The sequence below is a fragment of the Diachasma alloeum genome, unplaced genomic scaffold, assembly GCF_001412515.2.
Source record: "Diachasma alloeum isolate Michigan unplaced genomic scaffold, Dall2.0 Dall_scaffold_00494, whole genome shotgun sequence".
Classification (NCBI taxonomy): domain Eukaryota; kingdom Metazoa; phylum Arthropoda; class Insecta; order Hymenoptera; family Braconidae; genus Diachasma; species Diachasma alloeum.
Window position 1 is genome coordinate 570,485 of NW_021680627.1, and position 13,373 is coordinate 583,857.

General features: G+C 41.7%; 5 protein-coding genes across 6 annotated transcripts; 3 read left to right on the forward strand and 2 right to left on the reverse strand.

Annotated features, from left to right (window-relative positions):
• Nucleotides 1-613: 613 nt before the first annotated feature.
• LOC107042634 (proteasome subunit alpha type-2) lies at nucleotides 614-2,293 on the reverse strand. The gene is made up of 3 exons (XM_015263765.2): nucleotides 1,875-2,293; nucleotides 1,345-1,677; nucleotides 614-1,055 (listed from the first exon to the last, which is right to left on the reverse strand). Exons 1-3 carry the CDS (start codon nucleotides 1,913-1,915, stop codon nucleotides 725-727), a joined length of 705 nt encoding a protein of 234 aa, XP_015119251.1. The 5' UTR covers nucleotides 1,916-2,293; the 3' UTR covers nucleotides 614-724.
• On the forward strand, nucleotides 2,017-4,096 carry LOC107042632 (interleukin enhancer-binding factor 2). Its single transcript, XM_015263761.2, has 4 exons — nucleotides 2,017-2,175; nucleotides 2,320-2,623; nucleotides 3,012-3,576; nucleotides 3,660-4,096. The coding sequence occupies exons 2-4, from the start codon at nucleotides 2,327-2,329 to the stop codon at nucleotides 3,944-3,946; spliced, it is 1,149 nt and encodes a 382-aa protein (XP_015119247.1). The 5' UTR covers nucleotides 2,017-2,175; nucleotides 2,320-2,326; the 3' UTR covers nucleotides 3,947-4,096.
• On the reverse strand, nucleotides 3,665-5,564 carry LOC107042633. Its single transcript, XM_015263764.2, has 3 exons — nucleotides 5,322-5,564; nucleotides 4,985-5,252; nucleotides 3,665-4,805 (listed from the first exon to the last, which is right to left on the reverse strand). The coding sequence occupies exons 1-3, from the start codon at nucleotides 5,447-5,449 to the stop codon at nucleotides 4,179-4,181; spliced, it is 1,023 nt and encodes a 340-aa protein (XP_015119250.1). The 5' UTR covers nucleotides 5,450-5,564; the 3' UTR covers nucleotides 3,665-4,178.
• A 427-nt stretch (nucleotides 5,565-5,991) lies between these two features.
• On the forward strand, nucleotides 5,992-10,969 carry LOC107042630. Of its 2 annotated transcripts, none has more exons than XM_015263758.1 (5): nucleotides 5,992-6,078; nucleotides 6,378-9,122; nucleotides 9,271-9,401; nucleotides 9,656-9,815; nucleotides 9,892-10,969. In XM_015263758.1, the coding sequence occupies exons 2-5, from the start codon at nucleotides 6,834-6,836 to the stop codon at nucleotides 10,753-10,755; spliced, it is 3,444 nt and encodes a 1,147-aa protein (XP_015119244.1). In that variant the 5' UTR covers nucleotides 5,992-6,078; nucleotides 6,378-6,833; the 3' UTR covers nucleotides 10,756-10,969. The 2 variants fall into 2 exon arrangements, with proteins under 2 accessions (XP_015119244.1, XP_015119245.1); XM_015263759.1 differs by having other exon boundaries at nucleotides 6,007-6,074.
• A 273-nt stretch (nucleotides 10,970-11,242) lies between these two features.
• Nucleotides 11,243-13,315, forward strand: LOC107042631 (CXXC-type zinc finger protein 1). The gene is made up of 4 exons (XM_015263760.1): nucleotides 11,243-11,363; nucleotides 11,506-11,627; nucleotides 11,785-11,875; nucleotides 11,952-13,315. The coding sequence occupies exons 1-4, from the start codon at nucleotides 11,340-11,342 to the stop codon at nucleotides 13,266-13,268; spliced, it is 1,554 nt and encodes a 517-aa protein (XP_015119246.1). The 5' UTR covers nucleotides 11,243-11,339; the 3' UTR covers nucleotides 13,269-13,315.
• The last annotated feature ends 58 nt before the right edge of the window (nucleotides 13,316-13,373 follow it).

Sequence of the window (13,373 nt, forward strand, 5' to 3'; positions counted from 1 at the left end):
GGGGGGGGGGGGGGGGGGGGGGGTTCGTACTTCCGCACATCCACGACTGTCCACAGATTTGTGAAAAATATGAGGGAAGTAAGGTATGATACGCACACAACTACATCTGTGCACGGTCCTTGCAGTCGGTCAGACAGTGTCGGTAGAGCAGAAATTGCATTCGTTTTGTTTGCAGTCGATATTAATTATGGATGGCGCAATGTGTCCCACTATACCACAAATGATAGTCGGAACAAGGTCCGTGATTCTACCTGGTGTCCACTGTTAATTACACGCATATGTATCCCAAGCGTGCTGCTCCTTGCGCAGCTTATGAATGTATATGTATATACCAATAATAATCATTATTAATTTTCAATAAACAAACCACATTTATTATCTAGGGGAAGTTAAAGTGAAACGGGCCTCTATATTAAATCATCAATGTCCCCCGATCCATAATACATAATTGCGATCAGTCAGTTCTCATTTTGAAGCTTGAAAAGATACTTTGGAAATGAAACGAAAAATTGAGTTTCACCCTGCCGATCTTGCGATTTTGATGACTGAAAACGGCTTATTTTCTTCCCTCCAATCGTGCAGAACTTTAGGGATAAATGGAAAAAAGTCGGAATGCCGAAAAGCATTTTCAAATTTTATTCAACTTTTTTTACCACTCCTATGAACTCCTTTGAAAAATCCTTATGAAAGGTGAAAAATAAATGAAAGCGACAAGTTGTATAAATTAGGGAATATTAGCAAGATAATCCTTGACGTGGGATGGATCTAATCGTCTGAAACCATTGGCATCGCCGATTCCAATCTCAATGTTATCAGCTGTCATCTGGCCCTCGAATCCCTCTTTGAGTGTCAGAATGGCAGTGTGGACAGCATCATCAAGCTCAAGATCCTCACTATAACGTTTCTCCAGGAAAGTTTTACCGTTAATGAAATTCTTGCCCATGGCAGTTGCTCTCCAGGCGAAATAGGCGCCCGAGGGGTCACATTGGAAGAGATAGGGCTTTCCATTGTCCCATCCGCAGATCAGGAGGGAAACACCGAAGGGTCTGACACCCCTGAACAGAAAAATATGATTTTCATCAGATTAAGAGGTGAACAATTCTTGAAAACAGAATGGGATAAAATGGGCACTTGATTTTTTCTCTTAAAATCCAATTTGTCCCTCCCCCCTAGGTACAATACAATAAATAATAATAATTGATTTGTGTATCTTATGTTCAAAACTCAGGGACAAATTTGGGCTTTTGATTGGGGATTTTCAATTTTTTTCAACTAATGGATTAATAAACTACCCTGAAGAGACAAGTTTTCATTTTGCCCCACTAACTTCTATGATTTCCTTACCCCGATTGAGTGTACTCTTGCATGAGCATGGCAACTCTCTGAACGAGTTGGGCAGTGGGAATGGGCTCGTTGTAAACCAACAAGTACTGCTGTGCCATTTTTCTAGCTTGTTTAACTAAGAGACGATAGTCAGGCCCCATGCCACTGTAGATCATGCCAATGTGTTTGGTGATCATCTCCACTTTATTGAGACTGTGCTCATCGTAGAGAATTGATTTGTGTTTATTCTCAGTGGCTAGTACGACTCCATTGGCAGCTTTGATGCCAACACTTGGTGCACCACCTGCTACGGCAGCCAGGGCATATTCAATCTGCACGAGCTTGCCCGATGGGCTGGACAAAAAACATTTTCATTGTTATTTAAAAAGTTCTCACTATGATAATGGACTTGTGGAGGTTAACTGCAGGTGTAGTCGATTGTGCAAGTCACATTTAGGTGTTAAATGACGCTGGAAACACTTGTCAATTGGTGGTTCAGTGGATCATTTTTGTGAAAAGATTAATCAAACATTTTTGTCGATAGTATTTACCTGAAAGTTGTCAGAGAGAAGCTGTATCTTTCAGAGGCCATGACAATTGCTTTTCAACAAATTCAGTCTTCTGAAGTGATCAATATAACACCTACAGTCGTTCGGGGGGCTGCCAACTGCTAGTAACTCTGAGTGTTGGCACGGCTGTCACTGGTAATTGAGGTATGAGATGGGGTTCACTTCATGTTGTCGGACGCTACCGTCTACCGTACTCTTTAGCAAGCCGCAAAGTTGCAATTTCAGGAGAAAAAAGAAGGATAAATCAGCAGAATCAACTAAAGTAAACGTTTCCACTCTTGATGTAAGTATGATTCTTCTGAATATTCGATGAAATACAGTTTCACAAGGTAATAAAATAAGATTTCGCCACGAGAGCATCACCGCCAAGGGTTATGCTTTATCGATTTTTGGAACCGAGTGAATTTTCACTTGTACTCTCTTGCAGACTGAAAATGGTTCGAGGACGAGGAGGAATAATGAGGGGTGGACGAGGGGGAATGGGACGTGGCATGGGTTTCCCGAGGAAACAATTTCTACCCAGGCATCCCTTCGATTACACCCTTTGTGAAGCTGCTTTTCCACCAGTCAAGCCGGCACCAGATGAGTCGGACTTGACACAGGCTTTGTTGAAGAAAAATTCGGACATGTGCCCAACTCCTAAGGAGCAAACGTCCATTCTTGATCTTGTTGTCAAGCTGCAAAGTGTTCTGGATAATTTAATTGTCGCGCCTGGCACTTTCGAGGCTTGTGTAAGTGATGAAAAATTTTCTCAGCATTTTTGAGTGGGAAAAAAATTTGGGTTTCCAACTTTTTCTGTTGAAATTATGAAATATGGTTTAAACGTTGGAAACATGATACTTTTGGACCAATTTTATGGTTTCTTTCTACAATTTCAGACTTTGATATGGCCTTTGTTTGGTATTAATTAAAATTGAATGTACAATATGACCCTCAACATTTTTACATTTTTTTAAAATTCGGTATTTCTCTGCCATCCTAACCAAGTTAAATAACTGCAAAAATTGTTCATTTCTGTTCTCATAATTTTCACCACAAAAACAAAAAAAAATATATACAGGGCTTCAATAAAAATAATTACCCACTTGTTTAAAATTTATGGAGCTCATTGTTCTACAGCAATTGGAGGAGCTGAGAAAAGTCGGAAGCTTCAAGAAGGGAACAATGATAAAAGGCCACAACGTTGCAGATATAGTGGTAATTCTCAAAACCCTCCCCACTAAAACAGCTGTCGAAGCACTGGGCAATAAAGTGTACACAGACTTGAAAACGGTTAATCCAAAAGACGTGTTCAGGCTAGTGCAGACTGAGCGTGGTTTCGATATCGCTAATAATGAAGCAACTGTGAGGATTCTCATAACGACTCTTCATCAGAATCTGAGAAAACTAGAGTCTGAGCAGCACGTTGATGTCAAGATTTGTCAAGGACACCTGGCAGCTATCAGACACTCGGGATGGTTCGAGGAGAACGCCCATCATACGAGCATAAAAATTTTGATCCGACTCCTGAGGGACTTGAGAACTAGATTCGAGGGATTTGAGCCACTTTCACCGTGGATGCTGGATCTGTTGGCACACAATGCCATTATGAATAATCCTGGGCGACAGGCCTTGCCGATCAATCAGGCTTACAGGCGTGTCCTTCAACTTTTATCTTCAGGCCTATTCCTCCCGGGATCTGCAGGTGCGTTCATATTTTCGAGTATTTCCATTCCCATATTTACAAGTTACAAGGAAAATAATAAATATTTTGCAAAATTTTCTCAGGCATTTCTGATCCTTGCGAGGGTGGGAATATTCGTGTACACACAGCAATGACCCTGGAGCAGCAAGACCTGGTCTGCCTCACTGCCCAAACTCTCCTCAGAGTCCTTGCCCATGGGGGCTTTAGGCCCCTCCTAGAAGGCACCAACAAACTCGCTGTCGAGATGAGTGTGTGGCCCGGTGGAGTTGTCGCCAGTCCCCTGGACAAGGCTTACGAGCCTCCGACTGATCAAGAACAGTCAGAGGACATGGAGGAGAACAACGAGGAGATGATCACTGAGACCTCTTAATTTTTAACTTGTCAATTTCTCCATATTCAATGAATTTCTACAAATTATTCGTATTTCTATATGTATTGGCTCCAAAATGATCGACATGGCGAATTTTTTAATCACCACGAATGCTAAAAATAAAGTCAACTGTGTAATTGAAATACCTCATCGATAGGTACTTTATTATTCTAGTCTCTACAATAATTCGTTCCTCCGCGTTTCTCAATTATATGTAATTGCTATGTTCGATCTAGCGACAGGGGTCGTCTTCAGGTGAACTACTGACCCTTGCACAGTTCATATTACCTGGTGTCACTGGTACCCTGAACAATTTTCCCTCTGGCATGCAAACACAAACTTTGTACTGCAGAGCTTCTGATCTGCCACTCCGTACGAATGCTGGGGCTATTGGAATCTTTTGGACGTCCAAGAATACTCCATTAGTAGCGTCAAGAACCATGCTGTCGTTGCTCTTTAAATTCACATCGTTATTCGCCATAAGAATGATCTCTTTCCCCTCCATACTGAGGCTCTCTGCTCCATGTATTGAAACTTGTTTTTTAGAATCCAACATCAGAGTCTCATTCACTGGAGACACTATTCTGTGTGTCTGCGCCAATTTTACGTCGATCCTGTCGACTCCTCTGAGGGATCCAAAGTTGGAAAAATTTGTGGAGAACAATGAGTGGCCGTGGTGGTCTTTTATTTCGAAAGATTCTACTTGGGAGACTGATGTCATATTTTTGAGAACGCGAAAATCACTTCTTATGTGGTCGTAACGGTGATTCTGCACGTTCAGGTGTACTCCCGCATTATGCCCGTAAATCTCAACAGGTTCATCACCGTATCCCTGGCAAATTCCCCTTTCAACGCACACCTGTCGAGAATATTCAAAGATATGATGCTTCTTCTGAATCTTTCATATTTTGCTAATTGTTCATGTTAATTTTTTTATCAGGAATGGTGGGATAATGAATTAATAGAAAACGTTGACAAAAAATATATTTCAGCGTGTTGGTCTGTGTAGTTTGTCTAAGAGAATTATTCAATACTCACGTGGTCCAGATCGGTATTACCGAAGAATTTCACCAAAGATTCTTCAGGAATCACCTCTAGAGACTCCATCCCTCGGGAAACTCTTAGAACATCGATAATTGTGATACTCAAGAGGAGATTACAGAGACCAATTACAGCTAGAATACACGTCAGTGTCCAGAGGCAGTAGCGCTTTTTCTCAGAATCAAAGGAGGAGGAGGAAGACTGCCCATAGGAAGGTGCGCGAGAAGGGGATCTCGAAGTTTTAGCGCTCGAACCGTTCTTCAGGCTGCAATCACATAATTTTCATTCTATGATTGAGGATTTTTATGTTTCAACATACTTCAGGAAAACGAACCTGATGGGAGTATTATTTCTAGCAAAACTTCTCTTCAATAGAGGACCATCACTGTTCGACAAGTTGTCTTCTGCTTTGGACATGGATGGAGAACCGGTGTCAGTTTCCGTCTCGGGGAAATTCGACATATTTTTCAAAAATTATTCACGTAATGAGAGATTATAATTTTCTTGAGGAATTTGGAAGATCTTTTCGGCATTCGCGACACTGTAAAGCCCAAAAGTGTCATTCAACCCGCGCCTGCGTGGCTCTAATATTGATGTTGCGAGACCTTCAGGGACGAGGGTGGACATAGACACGCTGAGATCCTTCTATTTTTAGTTTGATGCACATATTTGTGCTTCAAATATCAATTTTAACAGTCATAGTAACTGCTCTTCCAGTTCCAATTGTCGTAGCTTCTTCAGAATTATAAAAAAATTGAGAGTTGCAATATTTCATCATCATTTTTTTCCCATAAATAAAATGAAAAAAAAATCTAAACCCAATAGCCAATAAAAAATATGATTCTACAAATAACTACAATAGACGAAGAAGATAATGAAAGAAAGAAAGTGTGAAAATAATTTTTACAATTTTCAATTCGACTATAAAAACAAATGCCTTTGCGCTATACTACACTATATTTTTATTCATTTGTTATTCAAACGTGGTAACACTGCCACCCGAATTTTCCCGCGTTTCTAGGACCTCTCCATTGCCGTCTAGTGATGAGCTTTGTCCATTCACGGCCGCTATCTCCTTGACTGCATTGTTCGTAAGTTTTTAAATGATCGATTATTAAAATTATCTCCATATTTACATCATCCACTATCGAAAATATCGCATACTCCACCAAACAAGTCTATCGCATTCCTCCGAACAAAACGGTATCCAATGGAGGTTATTGAAGCCCATTCAAAAATCATGAGATAAATTGCTGTACCAAGCCCATCATATTTTCTTGAAAATAAAGAATCCAAGTTTCTCAAAACGAAAAAAAATGTCATTCTGCTCATAAATGAGCAATCTCCATTCATACAGGTCTGATAGTTGGGATGTACTATTTCCCTATAGGTTCTCTCGTCACATTGACATGAAAATGGCGTTCCTGTAAACAACTCTGGGGATTACCTCGCTCAGAGTTTATCATCATTCCAAGAATTCTCGACAATTTCCGATTGCTTATTCTTATTTCTTTGAGAGTGCCACAAATATCGGGAAGTTGACCCAAAGAGTATTCACTGATACAATGGGAAAAACTTGAACATCGGACGCATTAACCTCAAGTGTGTACGTATTGTCAAGCGATTTTCGGAGCCATATTAGGGACTTTGACGCGAACGAAAAGAAATCACTTATTTCGTATTGAATGAAATGAATGACACAGTTTGTGGGAACAATGGTAGATACACGATTCAAGTGTCATGAGAGGGAGATTCCTCATGCTGAATGATGATTCTCATTACCCGGGACCCTCAAGGATTCGGTGTACATTGCACAGATAAATAGAAGTAAGAAAAGAAAAGAAAAATGCCTAGGAAGGATCGTTCCAGAAGTGACCGGGCTCCTGGCTCCGAGGCCACCTGTGTCTTCTGCAGTTCGTCAGAGGACAACGAGCTAAAGTATGGAAAGATTCACAAGTACAATGGTATCACCACTCACTATTACTGCCTCTTACTGTCATCCAATATGCAGCAAAAGGGCGGCGATGACGAAGGAATTCTCGGATTTTTAACTCTAGATATACTAAATGAATTGAAAAGAGGAAAAAGACTGTCTTGCTCCTACTGCAAGAAGATCGGTGCCACTCTAGGATGTTGTAACACGAAATGTAAAAAGATATTCCACTTGCCCTGTGGGTTAAAATCAGGTTCACTGCATCAATTCTTTGGTGAATTTCGTTCGTACTGCGTCAATCATCGACCGAAGCAGAAGATCGACGAGAAGATCAAGGCACAAATTTCGGATCAATTGCTCTGCTACATCTGCTATGACAATGTCGACCGAAATAATTTATTTGAGACCCTGTGGGCACCCTGCTGCAAGAAAAACGCTTGGTTCCATCGACTCTGTGTGCAGCAGCTCGCCATGAGTGCTGGATACTTCTTCAAATGTCCACTCTGCAATAATAAGAAAGAATTCCAGAAAGCCATGCTCGATAATGGAATATTCATTCCATGTCAGGACGCCTCGTGGGAACTGGTCCCCAATGCCTTTCAGGAATTGCTGTACAGGCACAACCGATGCGACGCGAGCCAATGCATCTGCTCCAAGGGCAGACGATACACAAGTTCGAATCCCAAGTGGGAGTTGATCCTCTGTCGCACGTGTGGCTCTCAGGGTATTCACGTGGCCTGTGGCAGATTGAAATGGGGAAATGCCACGTGGGACTGCCGAGAATGCACCTCGATACTCACAAAGACCGCTCAGGAGAACTCGGAGGAATCGAGAATGTCGGACAATTCAACTCCCTCTCTGAATCCATCAACCAAAGATGATTCTTGTCACTCTGACAGCGATGGCTCGGACTCTGATATCTCGGTTGGTGTGGAGGAGCCTGTTTATGGACCGACTCCTTGGCCAGCAAATCCTGATACCCCACCTCAGACTGCCATACGACCTGGGCCCAGATCATTTAAATTGAAACAGGAGAAGATGTTGAGGGCAACCTGCGACGTCAGTTCTGAAGGGACGAGTAGTGAAGCGTCTAGCCCACATTCAGAGTCATCCCGGGGATTATTTGGAGAGAATCGTCGAGGAAGAACTACCGCAGACTCTTCATCTTCCACAATTGATCGAGTGAACCAGGGAACTTCTCGAACACCTTCATCATCCATTGCAAGCTCTCAGCCGACCCCCAAGACACTACCAGGGAGGTCCAATTCTCCCGAGGAACTCGTCATCATCGATAGTGACGAGGAATCTTTCCCAGAGAAATCAGCACCTCCAATCTCCAACATCACGGAGGACGTGCTGATGACGAACAATGAAATCAACATTCCAATTCATCATGTTCCCTCTTCGTTACCAAACGGTCTGAGGATACTTGGGGATACTCGACCACCAACCCCGCGAGCAAACCTACCAGTTATCGAGGCTACTTATATATCTGCAGATATACTGGGTAATCAATCGATTGGTCACATCGCAGTTGGACCCTCGCACGATCCGGTGATCCTTGGAAACATCCAGATGCCCACTCAGCTTCCACCACTACCATCTGCAATATCCTTCACTAATCAAGCTATATTCCGACCGCAAGAACAACTATATCCAGTTGCTCCCATTTATCCAAATGCTGATCACGTCCCTGAGAGTCCTGTGATGAACATACAAATTACCAACGTCACTTCATTACCACTCGAGGAATTTGCTGGGGAATCAGAAGCCCAGAATGTGCCAGTTTCATCGACATTGGATACTACTCCAGAGGTGGTTGATGTGGAGTCCGATAATGAGGAGATCAATTATCATCTTTCAATGGCTCAGCAGCTGAGGCAAGCGAATTTCAATGTTGCCAATCAACAGATGAATCGTGAAAAAAGGCCAGCACCGGTGATGCCAGTGCAGCAGAATGCAGTTGATCCCAACAATTCAGTGCCCAACGTGGTATCAGCAGATCCGAAGAGGCCGAGGACAGACTGCCCCCTCGAAGTACCTCAAATCACTACCGACGAGCCGACTGATTCGTCTGATAATCCCTATGGTCGCGGAGTTTCCTTGGAAAATGCAGCGATAGTGAAAGTCATGGGGAAGGAATTTGTTCTTCCATTGGCAGACGAGGCCCGGGTTAAAGTCAACAGCACCTGGCAACCTGAGGTAAGTAATATTGAAATGCTCGTATCGATCTCTTGGGAAACATATGGGAAGTATCTTTTGTCGAGAATAACGCGCGCGAGGACTATGATTTATTTTATCGGTTCCCCGTGCCTTACTCTCTCTTGTGTACAATCTACGATTCTAACAGTACGACGGGGATGCAGGCACCAAACCTGCAGACGAGACCCCAGAGCCAATCACCCGATGTCGAAGTCATCGAATCTACTCCATGGAGATACCATCCAGAGGGACAGGAGCTGAAAGCTGTTACGAATCAAAGTAAGGATTTTCATATTGACAAAAGCATTCAAAGTAGGGATGAGTGGGGCAAAATGAGCACTTTCAAAGTTTTTTTGAATGTTAATGATTCTTGAATTTCAAGTAAAATGGTTTTTTTTGTTTTTTCATGAAAATGAATATTCAACAACTAAAAAATATCCAAATCTATAGCGCAGCCCGTCGAAAGGGTAGGGCTGCTTGAATTATTAATACCATTCATATACTTCAATTAGATTTTTATTGCTATGATTCAGATCAGCCAGTGGGGATGCAATTGCAGAATCTGATGCAGCATCAATCAACACAAGGGCCGGTATTACAACAGCCTCAGATCATTCAAATCGACTGAAATTACTCAATTCAATTTCATTGAAGGACTTGAAATTTCGTGTTTGTGAAAATAACACTTTGAAGGTAATTATTTTTCCACCTCTAGAAAAATCCTAGTAAGACTAAAATGAAAATGTAATGGGCTTGTGGAATGTTTCAGATGACCGTTAATGATGTATTTACAATGAACCTGGATCTCGACACAGGACAGAAGCGCAGGCCCGGACCTAAATCTGCAGTTGAACGCTGGAGGCGCAATGGATCTTCGCTGGTACGTCGATCCTCATCAACGTATTATGAGAGCAGAATCAAATTGGAAATGAATTGCACAAAGAGTCCAACGAGAGAGACAACTTTAGCCATGAACATATCTAAATTGTTCAAGTCCCCCGAACGTCGAAAAGTGAATGCTCTGAAAGAGAATTTGGCACCACTGGTGGCTGAGACGAACACCGTGAGCTATTCCCCGAGTCCTGAGAGGAAGGTCAAACGTGTACGACTTGATAACGATGGTGCCATACACTATGATTCACGTCAACGACAGGTGAAATGTCTCGCGAATCTTTTGAACGAACAAGATCATGCAGGGACCAGCAGAGATGATCTCAAGCTCTCTCACTCATTAATTGATCAGACGAGTAAATCTCTCAACAGGCACAAATCCAGAGGTACATTTGGAGTCAATTCACCAGTTAATGAAGATAAAGAGGGTTTCCCTGTGAGCATAGAATTGAGTAGGATACAGCCTCTCCTATTGTCGAAGTCGGCACTGTTCGAGGGGAATGACGAATTATTGGCACGAGGATTAGTCAAATTTCATAGCATAAGCGACTTGAGGTGTTATCCATCTATTGAGAATCATTCTAAGGGAATACTTAGGCGAAGTAGAAGTTTGAACAGTTTGTTGCTGTCGAGTGGTTCAGAAATTTTTGATATTAATGTTAATGATAATCGCATCAATCTCCAAAGACGAGGGAAAAAAAGAAAGGCTCGATCATTTGAGAAGCACAATTGTATGAGATAACTTTGCGAATGCCTCGATCAAATCAATTTCATTTGACCGGATCAGTTTGAATTCATAATTGAACTAAAACATTATGGTATATTTATGTAGCAAAACATATATTTTGTTCGTGTACTGGCCAAAGTTGCAATGTTTATGCTGTATATTTTGTCAACGTAATGGCTGACCTTATCAATTGAACACTTATGGCTACAATAAAATATTTTTATTTAAATTCCTGTTTTATTTCTTCTCTCAGATGAGTTAAGTTGTTGGATTCTAAAAAAAAACATTATTGTATTTTACATTACAATTTTTTTTTCGCCAAGTGAATGTTGGTTCTGTATTTATTGACCCCTGAGATGCCAGTGAAACACTCGAAGGCCATACAAATGTCGAAATAAAAAATTTTCATTTTCACCTTGGATTTCGTCAGCCACGCGGCCTTGTCAATTATTTTATTATGAACACTATCGCTGTTACCGACCGTGCAGTTTTCTTGGAACTTCGAAGTCGTCAGCAAAGTGTGACGGCGGCGCGGGGGGGTAAAAGTCACAAAAACTTTAATGTGAAAGAAAATCAACAAGGTTGTAAATCAACTAACAATGAGTAAACGACACGGATTATCGGTGAGTTTGTTGATCTTTTAATTGAATTGAAAAATCATTCAGTTAATCAAACACCGGATAATACGGCAGCGATATTGACGACTAACCTCAAAATTTCCTTCGTTATGCATTCGTTGATCATTTTCATTATATTTTCACACAGAAAGAGGAAATTGCGAAGCAGTTTATGCTGCCAGAGAGAAAAAGCAAAATCGCTACGTTATTGAAACAGGATGGACAGGCTTATTGCATTTGCAGGAGCTCAGACAGCTCTCGTTTTATGATGTGAGGATAATCTATGTTTACTAAAACTCTCAATTAATGTCACTTGGGGAGAAAAATTATACACGAAATTGTTAAAAAAAACAAGACCTGAATCTAGCTTCAAACGAAAACATAACTTATTTGTAAAAAAAATAATAATATACTTAAAACGTTTCAGTGGATGCGATGCATGCGAAGAATGGTACCACGGCGACTGTATCAACATCACAGAACGTGATGCAAAGTACATAAAACAATTTTTCTGTGTGGTAAGTGCATCACTAAAATATCTTCCATCAGATTGCTACCGGAATACATGTTGTTAAATAGAGAATTCATCTACAGAGGTGCAGAGAAGAAGATCCGTCTCTGATAACTCGTTACAAGCCCCGAAGGACCGAGCAGGACGATCGAAAATTGAAAAAATACAAAGAAAAGGAGCGGACTCACCGACATGAGCACGACGGTGCCTGGGATACAACGATAATAAAAAAATCCTCAAAACGATGTGGCGAGTGTATCGGCTGTCTGCGCACCGAGGATTGCGGTAAATGTGATGCCTGCAGGGACCTGAAAAAATTTGGCCCATCAGTGAGATTGAAACTGCGTTGCATTCAGAAGACGTGCAGAACCGTGGGGATTCCATTGAAACCCTCCAAGAGTGTCAATCGCAGTGACAAACCCAGCAAAAAAAGAAAAAGGGACTCTAGCAACGAGAGAATCGATTTTCTCGAACCTCCCCAGCAATGTTATGGACCAGCTTGTACGAAGCAATCTCGTTTAGGCTCGAAATATTGCTCAGACGATTGTGGAATGAAACTTGCGACCAACCGAATCTATCAAGTTTTACCGCAAAGAATTCACGAGTGGTCATTGACATCCTGTGTCGCTGAGATGAACAACAGACGTGCCTTGGAATCTGTCAGAAAACAGCAGCACGAAGTCCGGAGGATCCTCCAGGAATTGGATAAACGGCATATGGAGCTCGATCGCATCGTCGAAAGGGCCAAGAATGCATCTATTGATCCCAGTTATGAGGTGGATGAGAATGACGACACTGAGATGAGCATGTACTGCATCACCTGTGGTCATGAAATTAATTCACGCACGGCTATCAAACACATGGAGAAGTGCTTCAACAAATACGAGTCCCAAGCGTCCTTTGGTTCTATTTTCAAGACACGTATCGAGGGTCAAGTTATGTTCTGCGATTTTTATAATCCCGTTAATCGTACTTATTGCAAGCGCCTTCGTGTTCTGTGTCCTGAGCACTGTAAGGATCCAAAAGTCAGTGATACGGAAGTTTGTGGCTGTCCTCTCGTTACCAATGTCTTCGACACCACTGGGGATTTTTGCCGAGCCCCGAAAAAACACTGTTTAAAACACTACGTCTGGGAAAAATTGAGACGAGCTGAGATAGATATGGAGAGAGTGAGGCAGTGGTTGAAGATTGATGAACTTGTGGAGCAAGAGCGACAGATAAGAGCGAGCATGGCCAATCGAGCGGGGGTTCTTGCATTGATGTTGCACTCGACTTACAACCATGAATTGATGGAACAAATGACTCAGGAACAGAATAGAGAGCACGTCAAGGCTAATGAAGAAGAACTGCAGAGACGATCGAGGCAACTTCGCTTAGAAATGGATAAACATATTCAGTGATCATTTTTTTCATGCGCAATCATTTAATAAACTAATAATTCATTGAAGAATTGAAAAGAATGTTGTGTCGTTGTTTTGTTTATTATCTCCTTTCTTCAAATTCTT

Bases quoted from the DNA above. Each gene is read 5' to 3' on its own strand.
- LOC107042630 (XM_015263758.1), top strand. From the start codon at position 6,834: ATGCCTAGGAAGGATCGTTCCAGAAGTGACCGGGCTCCTGGCTCCGAG. The intron at 9,402-9,655 runs GTAAGGATTTTC...GCTATGATTCAG, and splicing joins GAAAGCTGTTACGAATCAAA to ATCAGCCAGTGGGGATGCAA. The intron at 9,816-9,891 runs GTAATTATTTTT...GGAATGTTTCAG, and splicing joins GTGAAAATAACACTTTGAAG to ATGACCGTTAATGATGTATT.
- LOC107042631 (XM_015263760.1), top strand. From the start codon at position 11,340: ATGAGTAAACGACACGGATTATCG. The intron at 11,364-11,505 runs GTGAGTTTGTTG...ATTTTCACACAG, and splicing joins GTAAACGACACGGATTATCG to AAAGAGGAAATTGCGAAGCA. The intron at 11,876-11,951 runs GTAAGTGCATCA...ATTCATCTACAG, and splicing joins TAAAACAATTTTTCTGTGTG to AGGTGCAGAGAAGAAGATCC.
- LOC107042634 (XM_015263765.2), bottom strand. From the start codon at position 1,915: ATGGCCTCTGAAAGATACAGCTTCTCTCTGACAACTTTCAG. The intron at 1,678-1,874 runs GTAAATACTATC...TTTTTTGTCCAG, and splicing joins TTCTCTCTGACAACTTTCAG to CCCATCGGGCAAGCTCGTGC. The intron at 1,056-1,344 runs GTAAGGAAATCA...TTTTCTGTTCAG, and splicing joins CAAGAGTACACTCAATCGGG to GGGTGTCAGACCCTTCGGTG.
- LOC107042632 (XM_015263761.2), top strand. From the start codon at position 2,327: ATGGTTCGAGGACGAGGAGGAATAATGAGGGGTGGACGAGGGGGAATG. The intron at 2,624-3,011 runs GTAAGTGATGAA...ATTGTTCTACAG, and splicing joins CTGGCACTTTCGAGGCTTGT to CAATTGGAGGAGCTGAGAAA. The intron at 3,577-3,659 runs GTGCGTTCATAT...AAATTTTCTCAG, and splicing joins ATTCCTCCCGGGATCTGCAG to GCATTTCTGATCCTTGCGAG.
- LOC107042633 (XM_015263764.2), bottom strand. From the start codon at position 5,449: ATGTCGAATTTCCCCGAGACGGAAACTGACACCGGTTCTCCATCCATG. The intron at 5,253-5,321 runs GTTCGTTTTCCT...ATGTGATTGCAG, and splicing joins AGAAATAATACTCCCATCAG to CCTGAAGAACGGTTCGAGCG. The intron at 4,806-4,984 runs GTGAGTATTGAA...TATTCTCGACAG, and splicing joins GTAATACCGATCTGGACCAC to GTGTGCGTTGAAAGGGGAAT.